This window comes from Panicum virgatum, chromosome 7N (genome assembly GCF_016808335.1).
Source record: "Panicum virgatum strain AP13 chromosome 7N, P.virgatum_v5, whole genome shotgun sequence".
Classification (NCBI taxonomy): domain Eukaryota; kingdom Viridiplantae; phylum Streptophyta; class Magnoliopsida; order Poales; family Poaceae; genus Panicum; species Panicum virgatum.
The window spans coordinates 40,061,629-40,081,635 of record NC_053151.1 but is presented as its reverse complement, the minus strand read 5'-3'; the positions used below and the strand labels follow the sequence as shown (position 1 = coordinate 40,081,635).

The following is a 20,007-nucleotide window of genomic DNA, read 5'->3' as shown; positions in this document are numbered from 1 at the left end:
CGGCAAGAGCCCGTCGGCGACCAGCGACTCCAGGAACGCTGTGTCGGCGGTGGACCTTCCCCACGGCGTCGGATCAGCAAGATGCGCCATCACTTCGATGAAAGGGGACGCAGGTGAAAGGGCTCGAACGAAGGGAAAGGTGCGCTCGCTTCTCCTCTTCTTCTTTCTCCTCTCGCTTCTTGGCTCTGGGCTCTAATGCAGGGGAGGCGGAGAAAGTAGGGGAGGCAAAGGCGATGGCAAGGTAAGCCGAACCGATCCCCCCTCTCTTTTATCGCTGCGCCGAGCAGATTCTCCGCAGCAGCCCCGGATCTGCTGCATTAAATGCGGTAGGTTTCGCGGTCACTGACAGTTGGGCCCACACCTGTGAATCCCTACGCGCGCACGCAGTAATTATTGCGGTGCGGTAACCGATGCGGAACAGCGACATTGTAGCGCCGTCCCATCGACCGGTCGCCGCCCACGCCGTTCCGTCTACCCGAGGCTGCTGCCTGAAAAGGCATGCCCGCACCGTTTGCACCGGGACACGTCACCCACGACCAGCGGAAGACCCGTGCGTGACCCACGACTCCGCGCCGTACGCGGACTGTGACAGAATATTCCCTCTGAGGGGTTCCTTACCATCGAAGGAACTTTATTCTGGGGCCTTACTGATCAGGGGTTCGAAGGCTGGCCCACCGAGGGTTCGACAGATGCCCCAGATCACCAGAGTCAGGGACAGTGTGGACGTGTCGTACAAGCTACCCTCGAATGCGGAGTTCGAGATGTCCTACGCAGTGTTCAAGGCCAGCCGAGGGTGCCTAGTAAGGGGGATCCCATAGAGAGAGAGTATCGAGCCCTCGGGCCCTATCTAATGGGACCGAGCCCCGCCTAGCGAACCTTTGTGAACGCTTTATGTGACGTGTCTACAGACCATGAGCCGACCCTTATCGAACGAGGCACGGACGTCCGCTTGAACTACCCGCTAACAGCTCACCGAAGCATCCATGGCTCGCGGCCCGGACATGGGTAGCATGGCTTGCTTCACCCCTCCTCCCTGCAGAAGAGCGACGAGGGTCGTAACGCTAAGACGAGGGTTCCCCTGAACGCCTTCACATGGGCCAGGCCTCGGGGGCTCCTCGCACCCACGGCCAAGGCCGTACCCTCGAATAAATCGGTTGCCGCCGATTGTGAAATTCCACGTGCCGAACAAATCTCCCTGTACACTCAATAAGCCGTTTGGTTTGGTCCGCAGAGGGCAAGAGCCACCCTACCAGCTGAAAAGAATGCCGATGCCGGCTGAAAGGAACACCGAGGCCGGTTGAAACGAATGCTAGGTAGGCTGCCTCACCTGGTCGACCACACAAACGCGGTGTTTATAGCCCTTGGACGAGTGCCTCCACTCCTCCAAGGCCTCGGGGGTTACACCCGTGGGTGCGCTGACGCGCCCCCACGGAGGAAACTTCACACATTCGAGGAACCAAATCCCAACAATTAGCATCCGAGTCACAACTCCGAGGGGTCAAGCCTCTGCAGGACTGATACTCATCCCTCCAAAGGCTCGGGGGCTACTGTCGAGTACCGTAATTAGGGGCACCCTAATCTAGGGACTCGAACGCCCTCAAAAGCGCAAAACGCAATTAGGCAAGCAGGCCACAATGCCAACCACCTCGCCGTACTCTGCGGTCATGGCGAACCAAGGCAAGTCGTCTTCCTCCGATCCCAAGGGGAAGAAGGACTACTCGACAGCGATCTTGGAGAGGAAGAAGTCGCCGAACTGGCTGGAGGTGAACGAAGCCACCAATGACGACAACTCCGTCGTCGCTCTACATCCGGATACCATAAAACTCTTCCAGCTCTCACACAGCATCCGGATCCTCCCCAGTCTCCCAAAGAAGCCCAATCCGTACTCGGTCCACGGCCCAGCACCGCGGTGCAGCCCATCCGAGGCTCCCCTCGAACCTGCGGAACAATCTCCACCTCGCTCGAGGCCTCCAGCGGTGCGCTACATCTCTGCCTCGCTCGAGAGTAGGAGCCCTACCCACGGAGAACAGGCCAACTCCGCCTCGCTTGAGACCCCATCAGCTGAGCCCTCCGCGGGGCCTCGGCACGGGGGAAACTCCGCCTCGCTCGAGGCCACCCTCGACAGGCGAAACAAGCAACTCATCTGCTCACCCACCCAACTGACAGACGCATTAAATGCCAACTGCTCCACCGCAAAGCGTGGGAGTCAGACGGCGTCAGGCCGCCATGCCACACAGCGGGAGTGACCAGAGTCCCGTCTGCCAACTCCGGTCGCTGTGCCGCCATCCCCGGCACTGTACCGACCCTGTGGGAACCTGCGACACCCTGTGCAGACATGCCTGACGCTGTTCCCGCCACTATGCCGCCAACTCCCCGTACATTCCTCCTCCGCAGGACCCTCGGCGAGCATGGGCGCAACCTTCGGGTGATGTACGGACCTTGACCAGCGCAAGACCACCGTCAACAGGACCCTCGGCGCTCCGCCAGGTGAAGCGCGGAGGACGGCACTCTCTACAGCAACCGCCACTCCATCCACTGGAGCCGCAGGACGCCGGCACGAACCCCGCAAGGCTAAAGAGCTTCCCAGGACGACTGCCACACCCGACGCCATGTTCTCCAGTACTCCACAGTGTACTTCCAACAGCGATCATCCGCCGCACACCTCCGATTCGGGGAGAAGACGACGACTTCGGGGGTTTTCCATACATGTACTCCGCCCCTCCTTGTGTCTATAAAAGGAGGAGGCGGGCTCCTTCCAGGGGATGGACTCTCAGCTCATCTCGCTCATCCCGCAGCACACACACACACACACACCCCGCTCTCCAGAGCACGATATTGGCACTAGCCTCAATCATCTTCTCCTCTAGCAGAGATCTAGAAGCTTCCCTCCCTCTCTCGCCTCGCTTGTACTCCCCTACTACAGGCACTCCGGTGCAAGATAATACAGTGCACTTGCACACCTCTGCTGGATGTACGGCCCCGCGGCCGGAAACAGGATAAACCCTTGTGTTACTGTGTTACCTCTTGCATCAACCATCTAGGGTTAGGGACACGCAGCTTCGATTACTAGTTGGCACCAGGCCGCGAGGTCTGGACACCGACAATTTGCAAAACCTCTACAGGGATGGGTGTAATTTCTCGCGACAAATCTAATGACGGTAATTAATTAATGATTGGCTACAGTGATGCTGCAGTAACCATCCTCCAATCACGCGGTCAAAGGCCTCATTAGATTCTTCAGGGTTCCTAACGCAGGGGTTCTGAAGTTGATTTTATAAACTGTTTTTGTTTGACATCTCTAATAAACGGTCAAAGTCCATTCTAGGATTTTCCTAGAACAAACCAAACAGGGCCTAGATCCGCCACTGCCTGCACTTGGCGCTGAAAATCAGAGAGGGGGAGAGGGAGAGAGGAAACTGCAGAACACTGAACTCACTTAACAAAAAAGTAGCAGCAGCAGGAACAGATAAATTGCAAAACGAAAACCAGATGAGCTTAGAACTATTGTCGTGCGATACAACGAGCAGCGATAGCACCAGAAAAACAACAGTCCCAAAAGATGTTGCCTGCATAGCCAAAAATTCTGTCTAGAGCTTCAGCAACGAACTGGCGACCAGCGATTGCACTGCTGTGTCGGGTTGCTCACGATTCACGAACTCCTGCAGGAGAACGAAATCGACGCCCGAAACCAAAGCAGACCGTAACGCGGAGCTGCGGCAGGTTTGCAATTGCACTGTGAAGAATTGTCATCCTTAAATGTTGCAGGTTTGCTGGTTTTCTCCTGCTAAAAATTGTGTAGTGCAGCTTTGCTGTTTTCACCCGCTAAAAACCATGTAGTGTGTCAGTGTGCTCGACAATGCAATTCTCCACCCACTATACTTGTAATCGTGTATATGGTTTTGGGTCATGTTTCCCTCATCAAGAGGGCAAATTATTTTTCTTCTACTAATATGATGACATAGCAAGCTTTCATAAAAGTTTAATAGCATGTTTTCATAGAAATCATTGATCAAAGTTTTACCTCATATTGCCAAAACCAACTTGTTTTGTCATCAGAAACAGTCAAGGTTTAGGTTGTTGTTTGTACAACGAGAACTCAAATTTAAACATTGCTGAGTCATTCGACCGTCCTTTTTCAGAGTCATGACTGAGATGAGAGCAATCTCATGCAGTCATGTATACTTACGACGTGTCACCTCGACTCCAACCAAACCTGTCAACTTAGATTAAGAATTTAAGATTCTGAACAGCACACCTTTTCCTCGTGACAAGCCCAATAATAACACCAGGCCCAATTAGCACAGACACTCTTACATGCTAAACTTCTTACATCTCGATCTTGTACTAGACTGATACCGATCTTACAGCATGCTAAGCTTTACAGACATTACAACCACAACCACTTGATCAACACTTGCATGACATGCATCTTACATTCTGCATCTAAGGTTAGAAGTATTGCACTTTCCATGTCCAGCACAAAGCTCGACTCTGAATCATTGCAAGGTTAAGTAAGCCGGCTGCAAAGGCTAAAACTTTCAGCAATGGCTAGTACTGTTCAGAACAGGCAGTCCAAATGCATACCAGACAAGAACGATGAATGGCAGATTTCGTCCATTGGAAAGGCCAACGTCAAAATCCAGAGCTCGTCGCAGGCGGTGACAACGGCGGGGGCACCTGATCAAGGGAGTCGAACATGTCGGGCGGGAGGTCGTCGAAGAAGTCAGGGGCGTCCGGGGGCTCTGGCTTGACGCCACCTTGCGCGCACTCCGTGCCGAAGAACGGGAACATCATCGGAGCGGATTGCGCTATCATCGGAAGCAGCTCCTGGTAGGCGAGATAGTCCATAGTGCCGGCATTGACGAACCCGCCGGGAGCCATGTTCCAGCACTCCGGCATCCCTGGGTAGTCGAGCAGAGGGTACGGAGGCTCATCGAACGGCGACTGTTGAAGCAACGGGGCTGCGTTTGACGACGAGCACTCCTGGCTATCGATGCCCGGCGCGAACGGCGGCAGCGCTCCGTTGAAGCTGAGAAGTCCAGAGGCCGACTGATCGTACGGGACCAGTGCAGCATTCCGGGCGTCCATGAATGGTGTTGCTGCGCTGCACGGGTGGACGCCGGAGGAGCTGCTCCCGAATGGAACTCGGTCCAGGCAGGGACCCTGATAATAGTTGACAGCACACATTTTCATCAAAAAAAATTTACACTAATACACGAAGAAGAGAGCAATTTCATACTGGGCACAGATGTTTATTAAAAGAAAGATTCTGGTTCTGGACACAAATGACTCCAAATTCCTCGTGATCATTTCCCTGAAAAGTATCAGTGGCCTTAAGAAATGGAAGGAGTGACCAACGAGAATTGCATGCGCGTACCACGGTGGCCGGTCGCGACTCCAGAGACGAGGCGGCTGCAGGCGCCTTGCCGGCGGCGCCGGTGTTCCTGCTGGTGCACCGGGCGGGGAGCGGTGCGCGCAGCAGCCTGGCGAGCCGCTTCTGGCGGGTGCTCCAGAAGTTCTTCACGTCGTTGTCCGTCCTCCCCGGCAAGTAGGTGGCGATCCTCGCCCACTTGTTCCCGAACTGCGCCTGCAGCTCCAGCACCACCCGCTCCTCCTCGGCAGAGAACTTGCAGCCACTGTCGCAGAAAGTTCAATTGCCACCGTAAATTCGAGATCAGCCGAGCGCAAAATGCGGACGGCAACAATTCCGCGCGGTGCAGAGAAGATAGAATGCGGATTATATGGTTCAAGTCTCCGCGATCAATGCAGCCTAAACCCAAGCAAAATGCAGCTCTAAAACCTAGCAAATGCAGTTCGGTCATGATGCCCCGTGCGCTCATACTAAGCAGAGAAGACGAGAAGCGAATCAGTGGGGGCAAAAAGACGAGAGGGATCGCGCTCACGTCTTGAGGTTTGGCCGGAGCTTGTTGACCCAGCGGAGGCGGCAGGACTTGCCGGTGCGCGGCAGGAGGCCTTTGGATCGAATGGAGCTCCAGTCGCGGGGCCCGTGCGCGCGCACGTGCTCCAGCAGCACCGCGTCCTCCTCCGCCATCCAGGGCCCCTTCCGCACCGCCTCCCCGCCGCCCGCCGCGTCCCTCTTCCTGCCGCCGCCGCCGCCGCCCCGCCGGCGGCCACCGCCGGGCGCTCGAGCCATTGCCTCGCCGCAGGAGCGCGACCTCTGTCTCTCGCTCGCTCCTCAGGGAACTGCTCCGGAGAAGCGCTGCGTGCGTACGCCGTCGTCGATCGTCTTGCTCCTTATGGACCCACCAGGGGAGCGCGTGGCGCACGTGGCGCGACGGGGAGCGTCCGGTGGCGATCCGACGGGCGGGTTTGATTCCCGAAGCGGCGCAGGCAGCGGTGGAGCGCGGCCGGGGCGCTCGAACGCGGGCGGTTAACCGCTCCTCCACCCCCACGACCTCCGATTCCCGCGGGCCAAGTATGCTTCGTGTCCAGCCGCCCCGTGCCGTGTGCGTACGCATTTTGACATCAAACATTTTGTTGTCGCATGCGGCCGGAATTCAGGTGTTCTATTGGCTCCGGTCACGAACTTGCGGTCCTTCCGATCGCCGATCTGGTAAAAATTGGTTTCAGCAAGTTTGCATTTGGGGAAAACCAACAAAGATAGTAAAGTACAATGTAGACCATGGAACGAAGGAGATTTTGATCAAAATAAGCTTGTGATACAAGGTAGCAGTGCATTACAAGAGTGATCTTATTACTCATTTGCACACCAATTCAGAGTGACACACACCTAGCTCCCAAATGTGAAGCATCCTCAGGATCACATCCACCTCTCGGAATTCTAGTTTTCCTAGCAGGGGCGCAGGGCTGAAAATTCTCGTCCAGATCACGGTCGAGGCGTGCTGGTTAGTCACCTCCCACTCGCCGAGGAGGAGCTCCCATCCACCTCCGGATGCTCGCGCCCACGCCCTTCATGTCCTCCACCTGCAGGACACGGGCACCACCGCGGGCGCACCAGATCAGCGCGAATCCGTGCAGCAAAACAGCAGTGTTATTCACCGCGCAGGAGCGGAATGTCGGCGCCGGCGACGTACCGATCCGACGCCCGCGGCGAGCACTCCGGCGGCGGCGGCGGTGGCGCCGGCGCCGACGAAGAGGGAGGCGATGGCGAACGCCTTGAACGGCATCGCCACCGCCGTGCCGCCCTTGCCCCGTCGGAACCACGCGACCCCGGCCGCCGCTTGCGCCGCGCTCGCCGCCGCCCACCACGGCCACCTCTCCGCCGCCACGCCGCCGCCGCCGCCGCCTCCGCGCTCGTCCATCGCCGCCGCGCACTAGGGTATTCTGGGGGGTCAGCACGCAGCTACGGGAGTGGCACCCTTTACAAGCGCGGAATCTCACCGACAGGTGGGACCCCCTTGGAAGTAGCCACCTGCAAGCCCACTGACATGTGGGACAGGTCTCCACCGAAACGCCTGTGTCTGTGTGGACAAATCGCGGTGACCTCACCAAGGCAACCCGCCTCGGTAACCAGCCAATCGCGCACCAGCACCCATGGATTCATCCATGGGGCGGAGCTCCGTGAGTCTTCTGGTTGGGCTCCTGGTGCTGCGGTTCAACAGGTGCTTGGTAAGCGGAGATTCGATTCGATTCGGTCTATGTAGTTTGGATTGGCTTTCTACATCGTTGATGGATTTGGATTGTTGGGGTTTGGGGGTTTCAATCAGGCGGTGGACGGCGGAGGCGGGGCGTTTCCGCTGGTGGTGAGCACCTGGCCGTTCCGGGAGGCGGTCAGGGCGGCGTGGGATGTGGTCTCGGCCGGTGACGGAGGGGGTTCGGCCGTGGACGCTGTCGTCGCCGGCTGCTCCGCCTGCGAGGTGCTCCGCTGCGATGGGACAGGTCAGTCGCTTGCCCGTGTCATTCTGATTACAGCAAATGGAGCGAGGCCACAGTTGTCGCTCGCGAGGTCGAGAGGGTGGAAACAGTGGTGTTGCTTTCTGAAGCATATTGATACACCCAAGAGCAGACTGGAAGCGCATCGCGCAAGCTTCGAACATCAGGAACACCCAAGCAGACTGGAAACCCAAATGTTCAAACACTCCAATTGTTTTCCGTTTGCAGTTGTTTTTTTAATCTGTATATCTATGCTGTCATTGCTACATGCACAAGTGTTTTCTGCACTTCTGTTCTGTAGTGCTTCCTATATCAGTTCCATTAATTGCTTTTTTGTGCTACTCTCAACTGACTGGTGCTGGATAGTGGTCATATATCAATGCTTGGTTCATGAGGTCTCTTAACTGTCATAATCTGGCTAATAGATGGAAATGTTTTAAATTTGTATAGCACTATAGCAGTATAACAAAGTGGATTACATCTTCTCCATAGACCAGATATACGCTTGCTGGCATTGAGTCTCACAACACTTGAACGCGTTCATGGAAATAATATTTCTCATAAATCACTGGTGCCATTTGAGTTCCCCTAGCTGTACATTGATTCAGGATTATGTTCTTTCAATGTGATGAAACATATTGGTATAATACAAGAGTTGGGCTAAAATTGAACCATTCTCAATTATTTGGCATCTTGTTCTTGACACTTGACAATACTAAAGATCGTAGCAGAATATTCTTTGAACATGGGTGTGATACCTGAGGTTTGATGGAGTTTTTTTTTCCCCTTTGGAAAGTGCAGAGTGTACTCTAGTGATGTACCGGTCTGCATTCTTCTTGGACTTAAGTTTACTTTGAGACAGTGAAACCAAATATCTGTGACTATGAAGAGTTAACCCAAGTAGTGAGATATATATGTGAGGTTTTACATTAACTGCACTAATTTGATCTTACCAAGTTAAAACGATAGTTGGAAATTGGAATAAAAATATAATGTTTTTGCCTACTCATGTAGACATTTTTTTTTCTCGAATACGCAAGAGAGCTGTGTATCATTCCTATCGTGTAGTAGATACTTTAGATATTAGGCTTACTGTGTTCAGAAATACTCCCCATCTGTTCCTAGTGTTCTATCTCATCTCCTAATGCAGAACTCTTTCCTTACCTACAACAAATCTATTGGAACAACTTGCCTGTGTTTAGTATGCCTCATGAATAAACCTGGTTCTGATGATATTGACTATTTTTTACACTTCACACAGTTGGTCCTGGTGGAAGTCCAGATGAGAATGGTGAAACTACGCTAGATGCTCTTATCATGAATGGGGTAACAGTTGGTTTGCCTACTTGCCAAATTACATATTGATATTTTGTTTCAGCATTCATAGTGGATGTGATACACCACACTATTTTTGCTTAAGGAAACTGGCAGGCAACAATGGAAATTGGAGCTGTGGCTGCCATGAGATATGTTAAGGATGGAATTAAGGCAGCAAAGTTGGTAATGGAGCACAGCTTGCATACTCTGCTTGTTGGCGAGAAGGCAACAGACTTTGCAATTTCAATGGGCCTTCCAGGACCAATTAATCTAAGTTCTCCAGAGTCACTTGAGAAATGGGCAAACTGGAGACAGAATCACTGCCAACCCAACTTCTGGAAAAATGTTGCTCCTGCCGGTAGCTGTGGCCCATATCGTCCTATCAATTTAGCACGAGCTTCGGACTCTGTAAAGCATGAGGTAGAACAGAATCAAGGAGGTGTTTGCCAGGAGTGGTTCCAAAGTGATAGTTTACTGGAGCCAATAAACTCCCATTTGAAGTTTATTGATCACCACAACCATGACACTATCTCTATGGCGGTGATTGACAAGGTAGCTCATATTCAATATTGGTTGACTCTTTCTGTTGTTGAAATACTTATATTGGTATTGTTTTATGTTAGATGGGTCATATAGCTGTTGGGACATCAACCAATGGTGCTACATTTAAAATTCCAGGAAGGTGAGCATTTTCCGTGATGTTGGCCCATTTCACATAGCAATCTAGCATGGGCACATCTTTAAGCTAAATTACTAGTTTTTCGTTTTTCCCTGTATCTCTTCATGCTATTCTCCAGCTACTCAATGCTTCTAATTCATACATAGCATGCCATTGTACTGTTTGGTGCATCTTTCCTACGGCCATTGGGTGAGGTAGTTACTATTTAGTCACAGCCTCTGGTCTTGTAACACTGTATTTGAATTACTCTGTGTTGGTCTGTTGGAAAATGATGTTAATCCACTAAATGTCCTCACCTCTATTTAGCATCTATTTCATGCATTTTTGCTTTTTGTTACATGTACAAAGTTATTTTACTGTATTCTGAAACATTCAAGACTAGCTGCTGAATCTGTTGAATTCATTAATTCTGTAGAGACATAAATATGGGATTTTGTTATTTGGTGATACACCACTAAGTTGTGGTCAACTTCTATTTTTGGCCAATTTCTTTCCACATCTTTTCCTTTTTAGCATTTCTCCCATCTCTTCCTTTTTGGGCTACTACTTCCTGGATCTTTCATTTTTATTATTTTTCTTCCCTGTATATTTTGTTGACTCAACTTTCTTTACTTATGAGATTTGTTGGTTCAACATTTTTCTTGGCGACTCAACTTTTTTTTTTTTACAGATTTGTTGAGTCAACATTTAGTGGTTCAATATTTTATAATAAATAAAAGGAGCTATAATTTCCTTTTTAGGGTGACTGTGACCGCTAGTTATCTAAGTAGTGCACCACCAAATAGCATGCCCCTAAATATCTTGCCCGAGGAACTTCTCTTAAGATAGGTTTTAGGCCACTTTACCTTGGCATGGCTCCTGAGTCCTGCCTATCCATCTTTATAACCATCCTGTAAAACATCCAATGGAATTTTCTTTGCCACAAGGTGCAGACTATTTTCTTAGTCTACCTAAAAAATGTTGTGTATGTTTGACAACAAAATGGTGTACTGGTTAAACAAATTCTAGCTTTTCTCTTGATGGGAATTACTGACTGATCATTTGATCCCAGGGTCGGTGATGGACCAATACCAGGATCTTCTTCATATGGTGATGATGAGGTCGGAGCTTGTGGAGCATCTGGCGATGGTGATATTATGATGCGCTTCCTTCCATGGTAATGAAGAAATGACTAGTATTAAAAGTTCCTTGTCCATAAAAAGATGGATCAATGTCATGACTAGCTTCAACTATAACCTCGCTGAGAAAAAGAAAGATGGAGTGTTGTATTCTGGTCAGAGCTGCCTCTTGGATTCTTGGGATCTTATGACATGCAATACCATGCATCTTTCACATCCCTTTAAAGACTAGTACATATAGTGTGTATTTACACAGATGTCCGTGATGACACTAGCCCTAGTTTCTTGCTCTTCAAGTCAATCTTACCATTAATTTTGTTGCAGTTATCAAGTGGTCGAGAGCATGAGACGAGGAATGGAACCTCGGGACGCCGCCATGGATGCTATATCAAGAATTGCCAGCAAATTCCCAAATTTCGTTGGTGCTGTATTTGCAGTCAACAAGAAAGGAGTGCATGCTGGGGCATGCCGTGGTTGGACATTCCAGTACTCGGTAAGGAATTCCAGCATGCATGACGTGGAGGTCATTACAGTATATCCTTAGCGGTGGCGGTTCCTGGAAATCAAAAGCTCGCTTCGTCGGCATTCAGAGTATTTCACTCGTGGTGATGGACATTATTTTCTTCATTGATGCTCACTGATGATGTAGCAATGTTCTGTGTTGATTGTTCCGATAGTATTGTTAAGCCGATTGTTCTGAAACTGGGACCTTATTATATGTAGCGCATTGACCCTAGTTGTGTTTTAAAGTCATTGAAAGGAGGCCTCCAAACCCCTCTTCCATTGGATCTGCCCTGTTTCAGAGTTTGATTATAGAAAAGTTAGAATTGCATATAGTCAACTTCATCACCCAGACCGGCTATCATGTATTCATGTTTAATGTAATAGTTGGGCCGTGTTTAGTTCCAAAAATCAAAATTCCAAAAAAAAATTCTGGCACCTGTATGGAGACATAAATCTAGATGAAATAAAAAACACATTGCGACCGCTGCCTGTAAATCGCGAGACGAATCTAACGAACCTAATTAAGTTGTAATTATATGTTAAATTACTACAGTAAACAACCTCTAGTGGTGAATTAATTATGCTCATTAGATTCGTCTCGCAATTTATAGACGAGTTCTATAATTATTTTTATGATTAGTCTATGTTTAGTACTTCAAATATAAAAAAAATGCTCTTTCAAAAACTTTAGAGGGGCAACTAAACACTTTGTGTACCGGAACAAAATTTAAAGCTGCGCAGACCATTAGTGGTTCCGCTCCCCAAGAGGAGTACGGTGTTCCATTTCAAGATTCCTGAATGCTGAGAGGGATCTCTGCCTGCCACTTTGTTTTTGTTTCTGCATTCAATCGTTTTGTTTCTTTATCATTATAGTTAGTTACAACAACAGCATAGTCTTTTTTCCCAAGCAAATTGGGGTAGACTAGAGATAAAACCCGAAAGAAATAAGTTTAAGGTTCAGGCACATTGATAGCTAGTCTCCAAACGCTTCTATCCAAAGCTATTTTTTTAGAAATATTCCAATCCTTAAGGTCTCTTAACCGATTCATCCCACGTCAGTTTAGGTCTACCTCTACCCCTCTTTACATTATCGACTCGCTCAAAAACCTCATTACGCACAGGCGCCTCAGGAGGCTTTCGTTGGATATGTCCAAACTATTTCAGCCGATGCTGGATAAATTTCTCTTCAATTGGTGCCACCCCGACCCTATCCCGAATAACTTCGTTCCGGGCTTTATCCTTCTAGTTAGTTACATCAACAAAAAGATAATACTCTGTCCTATTTCTTTATGAGACTAGCAGTGTGCGCTCTTTCGTCAATCATCCTTTCGACTGACTAGTGACCGGTGCTGATCTGGCTGGTTGGTTGACCAGCGAGCCGAACAAGCATAATAGTTTTATTTGGTTTTTGAGTCGTTCGAGTTAGTTACATTAATAAAAATGTAATAGTCTGTCTTATCTCTTTACGAGACTCCAGCAGCACGAGGTCTTTCGTCAACAGTAGTTCTATTCTTTTATTATATCTGGAAAGGATCTTTTATTATATCCGGAAAGGACAAGCCAATTGGGTATCTTCCCTACCGGCCAACCGGCGCATCAAGCTGCAAAGAACTGTCCGTCCAGCTTAATTAACTGTGGTCAACGATGGCCATTGCCCATTGGCTATGATTAGGGATGCAAGGTATATATATTTTGGGTTATTCAGTTAGATCTAAAAAATTGATAAAATAAATTAGAATAACATTCTATGTAAATAATTGATAAAATAAACTAGAGTGGAATGTCATAATTATTTAGCTAGCCCAAAAAACTATTGGATACCCACTTATACCCTTAGCTATGATTGTAGCTGCTTCACCTTTTGTTTTCTTTCATTTTTCTGCTATTTTTTGGACTATCATTCTGCAGTCACGCCTGGACGACGTGAATGTGCGTTATCCAAACGATGCTGTGTTGTCACATCCTGGGCTACTGGCAGTGGCGAATTTAACCCGAAAATGTAGAGGGGGATCATGTCCACTTTCTTCTTCCTCCCCTCTTCCTCTTCATTATTTCATCCCAAAAATCAAGGAGGGGCTTAGGGGGGTATCCATGGGTATTAAAGAGGTAGGGGGCTTAATCCCCCCTAGCCCCCCATGTGGATCCGCCCCTGGCTACTGGCTGATCTCATTTTGGCCGTGTTTGGTTAGGTCCTGAGAAAATTTTCATGAAAACTTTTCGGCCATTTGACCACTAATTAGAAGTATTAGATGAAGTTTAATTATAAAATAATCTTCATAATTATGGTATTGTAGCATGTACTGTAGCTAATAAGGTCTTTGGCCGCATGATCAGAGGATAATTTGGAGGTGGTTACTGTAGTATAACTGTAGCCAATCATGGTGGAACTTGGCTCATTAGATTCGTCTCGAAAAATTACACTCATCCATGAAAAGGTTTCGCAAATAAATTTTGTTTAGTACTTCGTGCGTGTATTCCTCTTTTTACGAGAAGTTTTACCAAACACGGCAAATAATGAGTTTCTGCCACCGTGTGCTCCGGGTCCGGGCTCCTGCAAACTGCAATGGCCATGGGCCATGGCCCCCGGGTCCCCGAAGAGCCATTTCTGTGCTATTATATCTTCTTAGAATCATAAGGTATGTGTTAAATCTACAAATAGAATAAGCTAACTTTAATTGTCTTTATTTTTACTTTATCTTCTCTCGAGATTCAATGATTACATCTTTGTAGATGCATATATATAATTTCACATTGATATTAATCTTTTCACTCAAACTCTAGAAGTGCACTTATCTATAAACGGAGGGAGTACTCCCGCGCGCCTACGTTGCCTTGGCTTTATTCTTGATAATCTAGCGGCTTAGCTTCAGAGGTACGTGCAGCGGCTACAGAACCAGAGTGATCAGGCGACAAATATAATGGTTCTACTCGTAGCCAGGTTACGGAGTCCTCCAAATGCTGCGCCGTGGCGGTGGCTGTCGGTGAGGGTGATTGGTGTGCCGTGGCAAGCAAAGCAAGCCTGTATATTTTTTTTTTACAAAAAAAAAGAAGGCTAGTCAGGAGCATATATCTTCACGAGCCAAAAACGGTGAGATCTCGACAGAAGCCACTGAAAACTCGATGTAGCAGGCCAACTTCCACAGCGCAAGCATCCAATCACAAATTACAAGCGGCATTCTCCCTCTTACAAATGGCGTAAGGCCACGATGGAAGAACAGCCGCGGATGGGGACGAGAACGCGACGACGGAGGCGCAGGCGTCGCATTAGCCTTGCAGCAGGCATCTCTGGTGTGTGTGCGTGTGTGGGGGCAGCCGGGCAGGGGATAGGACGGGCGAGTGCCCGCCGAGGAAGAAGGCCCCGCGATAGCTACCGCGTGCTCGACGATCGGGGACGGGTCCAAAACCGTCTTCGGCCGGACGCGCGACGCGATCACGCGATCCCATCTCCGTCCATGACGGCAGCTAGCCCGAAATAAAAAGCAAAATACCCCTAAAACTCATGCCCAAATCATTGCCTCCGACTGGGCGATGCGACACCCCCGCCAACGGCAACGTTGCCTGCCGCCAACAAGTCACAAGTAGTGGACCTGAGACACATCCAGCTTCCAGCCCCCTCGGCCGTACTGTCTAACATGGGCGGGGGCACTGTTAGCGCACACTAAACTAGCGCCACCTGTGATAAGAATCTCGATAAGCATCCAAGATGGCTTGCCAGATAATGCAGCGGGGGTTATATATCACGGCAAGCAACTCCCCGGCCGGCTGCAAGGCAGAGGAGCAACGCTTGTGCAGCGAGCAAGAAGGGTAGGAGAAGGAAGCGGCCGGCCATCATCCATCCTTCCCCACCGCGGCCGTGGAGGTCAGGCCGCAGCCGGCCACCAGAGGAGCTCGGGAGGAAGCCTGCAGGCTGCGCGGCGCGAGAGGTTGAGATGCTGCTGCTGGACCTGGCGATCTGGGTCATCCCGGTGACGCTGGTGCTCGTGCCGTGCCGGCGGCTGGTGGTGCTGGTGGCCAGGCTGCAGGAGCTGGAGGAGTGCATCATGCGGCCGCGGTCGCCGCCGCCGGACGCCTGGGCGTGGGGCCGCGTCGGGGGGCTGCACACCATGAGCATGATGATGTGAGGAGCTCTGCTCGGGTGCTCCGCGGCGGAGGCGCGCGGCTCAGGTCCCTTTCCTCCATCCGTTGCGGCCTGCCTGCAAATGGAGGTGCGCGCGAGGCGAGGCCCTCTTCACTTCTTTTACATTCGAGGTGAGAGGGATCGAGGCAGGGAGCCTCCTCCGGGTAACTCGCCATCGCCGGCCCTTGTTCATAATCTGTGCAGCCTTTTGTGTGTACGTATGTTGTAGCAGCAGTATACTCCGGTCGTGCTTTTCTTCGTTCTGCTGGGTGTTATTCCGCAATGCTCGTCCTGTACTGTAAAAACATTCAGATTTTTCTGTAGTCACGATTGTCACCAGGCATTCAGTAGAGAGGGATTGTCCAGTGATTCTCTTCTTGTTCGTTGGGTTTCCTTTGATATCTCGCGGAAACAGAGCGCCCGGCCCCAGTTGTATAGGGGGGAAGAGTTTTTTTTTCCTTTCGATTGTATTGTACCTAAACTCTGTTCATATCTTCGGAAAGAAAAAATCACAACTCACGCACATTATTCAGAGGCTCCGTACCCTTATGGGTCTTCCCTTCACTCTCAGTGCATAGAGTTGCCAGGCACTAAGGACTTGTTTAGATTCCAAAACATAAAATGTAAATTTTTTATAAATCACTTTTATGGTGTACTAAATATAGTTAAAAAATAAATCGCATTACACAAATGGACAGTAAATCGCGAGACAAATCTAATGAGCCTAATTAGAACGCGGTTAGACACTAAATTGCTACAGTAATGCTACAGTAAATAATGTCTAATGATGGCTTACTTAGGCTCATTAGATTCGTCTCGTAGTTTACAGACGAGATCTGTAATTAGTTTTGTGATTAGTCTACAGTTAATATTTTAAATATTGAAGATTCCCTTCTAAATTTTTGGGACCATTTGACCACTAATTAGGAGTATTAACTATAAATTAATTATAAAATTAATTACACGGATGGACGGGAAATCGCGAGGCGAATCTATTAAGCATAATTAATCTATCATTAGAGGTTGGTTACTGTAGCACAACATTGTCTAATCAATTGCATAATTATGTTCATTAGATTCGTCTCGTGATTTCACCCTGGGGTTATGGAATGGGTTTTGTCAGTTATTCACATTTAATACTCCAAATTAGTGGTCAAACGTTACAAGTTACTGTAGCGTGTGAAAATTTTTAGGAACTAAACGGGCTCAAAATACAAAGTGAACTAAACATGGCCGTGTTTGGTTACTACAGTGAATTTTACGTACGTTTTCCGAGAAGATAATCTCGCATGTATGGAGTACTAAATGAACTCTATTTGTAAAACCTTTTCAGAAATGGGTGTAATTTTTCGAAACGAATCTAATGACGGTAATTAATTGATCATTTGCTACAGTGATGCTACAGTACCATTCTCTAATCACGCGTTAAAACCCTCATTAGATTTGTCTCGCAATTTATAAGGGGGTTATGGAGGTGGTTTTGTAATTAAATTTCATTTAGTACTCTAAATTAGTTATCAAAGGCTAAAAAGCAGAGTTTCGCTGCGGCGGGACACGCGATAATGGCGTGCGTATCCACATGTGTGTGGTACTGGAGGCTAAGGATGGATCTAAACATCCGAATTCTTAAAACAAATTTGATATTTTAAAATAAATATGTTTAAAATTTTATGCTAATCTTTTTTTATATTATCAAGCATATTATTACACATAAGAATAAAATTTTGTATAGATTTTTTTATGTATTATTTGCTCCCTACAATTAAAAAGGTGAAAAAATATTTGAATCCGTATTCGAATTTTTATATTTATTATTTGAGAATATATATGATAAATTTGAGGTTTAGTTTTTATTAATCTTTACAAGATCAATGTTAAATATAAGGCTATAAATTTACATAGTAAATTCTATATTTTATTTGTCCATAATCAAGAAAAATAACCGAAAATCAGACGTTCGAATAAACATGGAGGCGGGAGGGAGTACTGCTACTGCGGTAGTTGCCTGACGGGTGAGCAGCCGTTGGAGCACGCCTGCTGCAGCAATCACATCCCGCTCCCCCGCGTCGACGCTCCTGATCCCCGGTCACCTGTCAGCGTCAGACGTGACGGTCTGACGGAAAGATACTCTGATCTCGTCGCCGCGCATACAGGAAGGAGAGTTTTTTTTTTGAAAGAGAGAGAGAGAATGAATGAAGAAGAGGTATTCAAGCTTGTGGATCGGATTGGGCCTTGTTTATCTTTTGACTGGGCTTTCGTTACGACAGGAGGAAGGAAGAAGGAGAGCCGGAGAGGCCGGCCGGACACTTGGGCAAAATAAGGCCCATGTAGGCCTTTGGAAAAATTATTTTTGGTTTGAGGCAGAGAGAGAGAAGCCTATATTATATGGGCCGTAAGGCCTAGCCTGACCGACTACGCATCTCGGCCCAGCCATCCATCCTGCACTCGCTGCTACGGCACGGCAACACGTTCCTTACGCAATGCATGTCTGGGCTGGGAGGGGGACACTGGGCCATCCGTCCAACGCGGCAATGATAAGCCCTTTCGAAAACGCGGCCTGCGGCGGCCATCATCGCTCCCTCACGCCTCAGGGGACGCTAAAATAGACCCTGCAGCAGGCAGGCAGAGACCGGCAGGCTCCCAGCAGCATCATGCCAGTGAAACTTCGGCGCGCGCCTCCACTTTCCCCACGGCTCATCAGATTTGGACGAGAGGCCGGCGACCGATCGAGAACGCAGACAGCACCTGCGCAAGGGCATTCCGTCCGCCCGCGCGCGGCGTGCGAGCTCCAGTCCCCGCCCCGAGAGCGCGGCTGGTCAACCGATCAGCGCGCGCTCCCGCGCGGGGCGAGTCTCCGATCCCCGGCGGCGATGATGATGGTGATCGCGCGCGCGCCACAGCCATGATGACCTAGGCTAGCGCGGCGCGCATGATGGCGCGCGCGCGGCACTGCGGCAGCGACCGGTGGCTGGTGCAGGCACACATGGCAGGCCGGCAGGGCTCCCGCCTTCCTATCCGCCCGTTTCCGGATTGTTGCCGTTCCTTGGTGGTCTCTCACTCATGGCGAGACGGACAGGTGCTCGCTCGCTATAAGCTAGCAGCGGCCTGCAGGCTGCAGCTATACTCACTCCGTATGTATCATCGCGTCCCTTGCGAATCAAGCTACTCCGATTCGCCGCGAACCCAGCTTTGGGATCCGACCCGATGGTTTTCGAAACTGTCTGCTCGATCGATCAGCTCTGCCCTTGGTGCGCTCTTGACTGCAAAAGTTTGCAGCATTCACTCGTTTTGTAATCATGGAATTGAACTGGCCACCTGATACTTGGCCCCGCCTGAATGGCTTGCGCGCCCATGCATGATTCTGACGGTGATGGCCTGGTTGTGGGGGCATGGCGCGCGCGCCATGGCAATGGCGATGTCATGGCAATGGCAATGCATGCGTGCAGGATCACCGCCACCGCAGGCGGTTATTGCAGCATGGCTATCTAGCTGCTTGCCAATACGGGCTCTGCAAGGTGTGTGTTTGTGTGTATGATCGCCCCGGCAGGCTGCAGGCCGCGCGGCACATCGCACGGCAATCCGCCGGCCTTTTTACTGTGTGTCCTGCGCCGCCGCCGTCGCTTCTACGCCACTGAACCTATAGCGTGCGGGCCGGGGTAAACAAAAAACACTCGCTCCTGCGGACAGCAACAGCGCGCGCATTTACCTTTGTCTCCGTCACGCGGTGAAAGTGCGCGTCTGGTCTGGTGGTGGTAACTTTTCGCCATCGAGATCGATCGAGCTTCCTGTCAGGCCTGCCGCCAGTGCTCGTTCGTTTTTCTTCTGTCCAGGGGGGCTTTAATTTGCTTGCCGAACCCATCGTTATTAGTAGCACCGATGTCAACCATCAGTTCCCGTCAGAACCAGATCGGAAATAGATATCCCTTTTTTTCCTTTTGCATTCATCAGAGGTTCCGTCCGCATGGAGGTCTCAATCCAGGGCTCAAAGGTACCGGATGCCAAAACGTGCCGACGTGACCGGGAGCCCAATGGATCGACCGGGGAAACTTCAACCCCCCGCTGCCGCTTTCGATCGGCATTCCGAAAGAATAACAATCCATCCCACAAGCAGCAGGGCCGGCGATGGTCGAAATGCGACCTCATCCATCCGGATCGTCGGAGCACGTTCATATGACAGGCACGAAAATACCGGCACACGGCTGCGCCGTCGATCGCCTCGTCGGGGGATAGACGAGACCAAGATATGACGACGAGATATCTTTCCCGGCGAGGGAAGATTTGGTTTGGGGCGCTCGACAATGATTGGCGGCGGTGGGATGACTGCCGAAGGCGACAGGACGACACGCGTGAGGGCGGGTTGCTGGGAGAGGCCGGCCGGGCCCGCCGCGGCGGTATAGCGGGCCCCTCCGTCACCTGGG

The 20,007-nt window shown here is 49.9% G+C and overlaps 2 protein-coding genes across 3 annotated transcripts; one reads left to right on the top strand and one right to left on the bottom strand.

Moving 5' to 3' along the window:
• Window positions 1–4,202: 4,202 nt before the first annotated feature.
• Window positions 4,203–7,067, bottom strand: LOC120681780 (probable transcription factor MYB58). Its single transcript, XM_039963372.1, has 5 exons — window positions 7,056–7,067; window positions 6,752–6,945; window positions 5,904–6,571; window positions 5,378–5,636; window positions 4,203–5,163 (listed from the first exon to the last, which is right to left on the bottom strand). Exons 3-5 carry the CDS (start codon window positions 6,152–6,154, stop codon window positions 4,633–4,635), a joined length of 1,041 nt encoding a protein of 346 aa, XP_039819306.1. The 5' UTR covers window positions 6,155–6,571; window positions 6,752–6,945; window positions 7,056–7,067; the 3' UTR covers window positions 4,203–4,632.
• A 363-nt stretch (window positions 7,068–7,430) lies between these two features.
• LOC120681779 (probable isoaspartyl peptidase/L-asparaginase 3) lies at window positions 7,431–11,763 on the top strand. Of its 2 annotated transcripts, XM_039963370.1 has the most exons (7): window positions 7,431–7,590; window positions 7,689–7,860; window positions 9,116–9,180; window positions 9,286–9,723; window positions 9,795–9,853; window positions 10,902–11,006; window positions 11,293–11,763. In XM_039963370.1, the coding sequence occupies exons 1-7, from the start codon at window positions 7,516–7,518 to the stop codon at window positions 11,510–11,512; spliced, it is 1,134 nt and encodes a 377-aa protein (XP_039819304.1). In that variant the 5' UTR covers window positions 7,431–7,515; the 3' UTR covers window positions 11,513–11,763. The 2 variants fall into 2 exon arrangements, with proteins under 2 accessions (XP_039819304.1, XP_039819305.1); XM_039963371.1 differs by lacking the exons at window positions 7,431–7,590; window positions 7,689–7,860 and having other exon boundaries at window positions 9,275–9,723.
• Window positions 11,764–20,007: the final 8,244 nt, after the last annotated feature.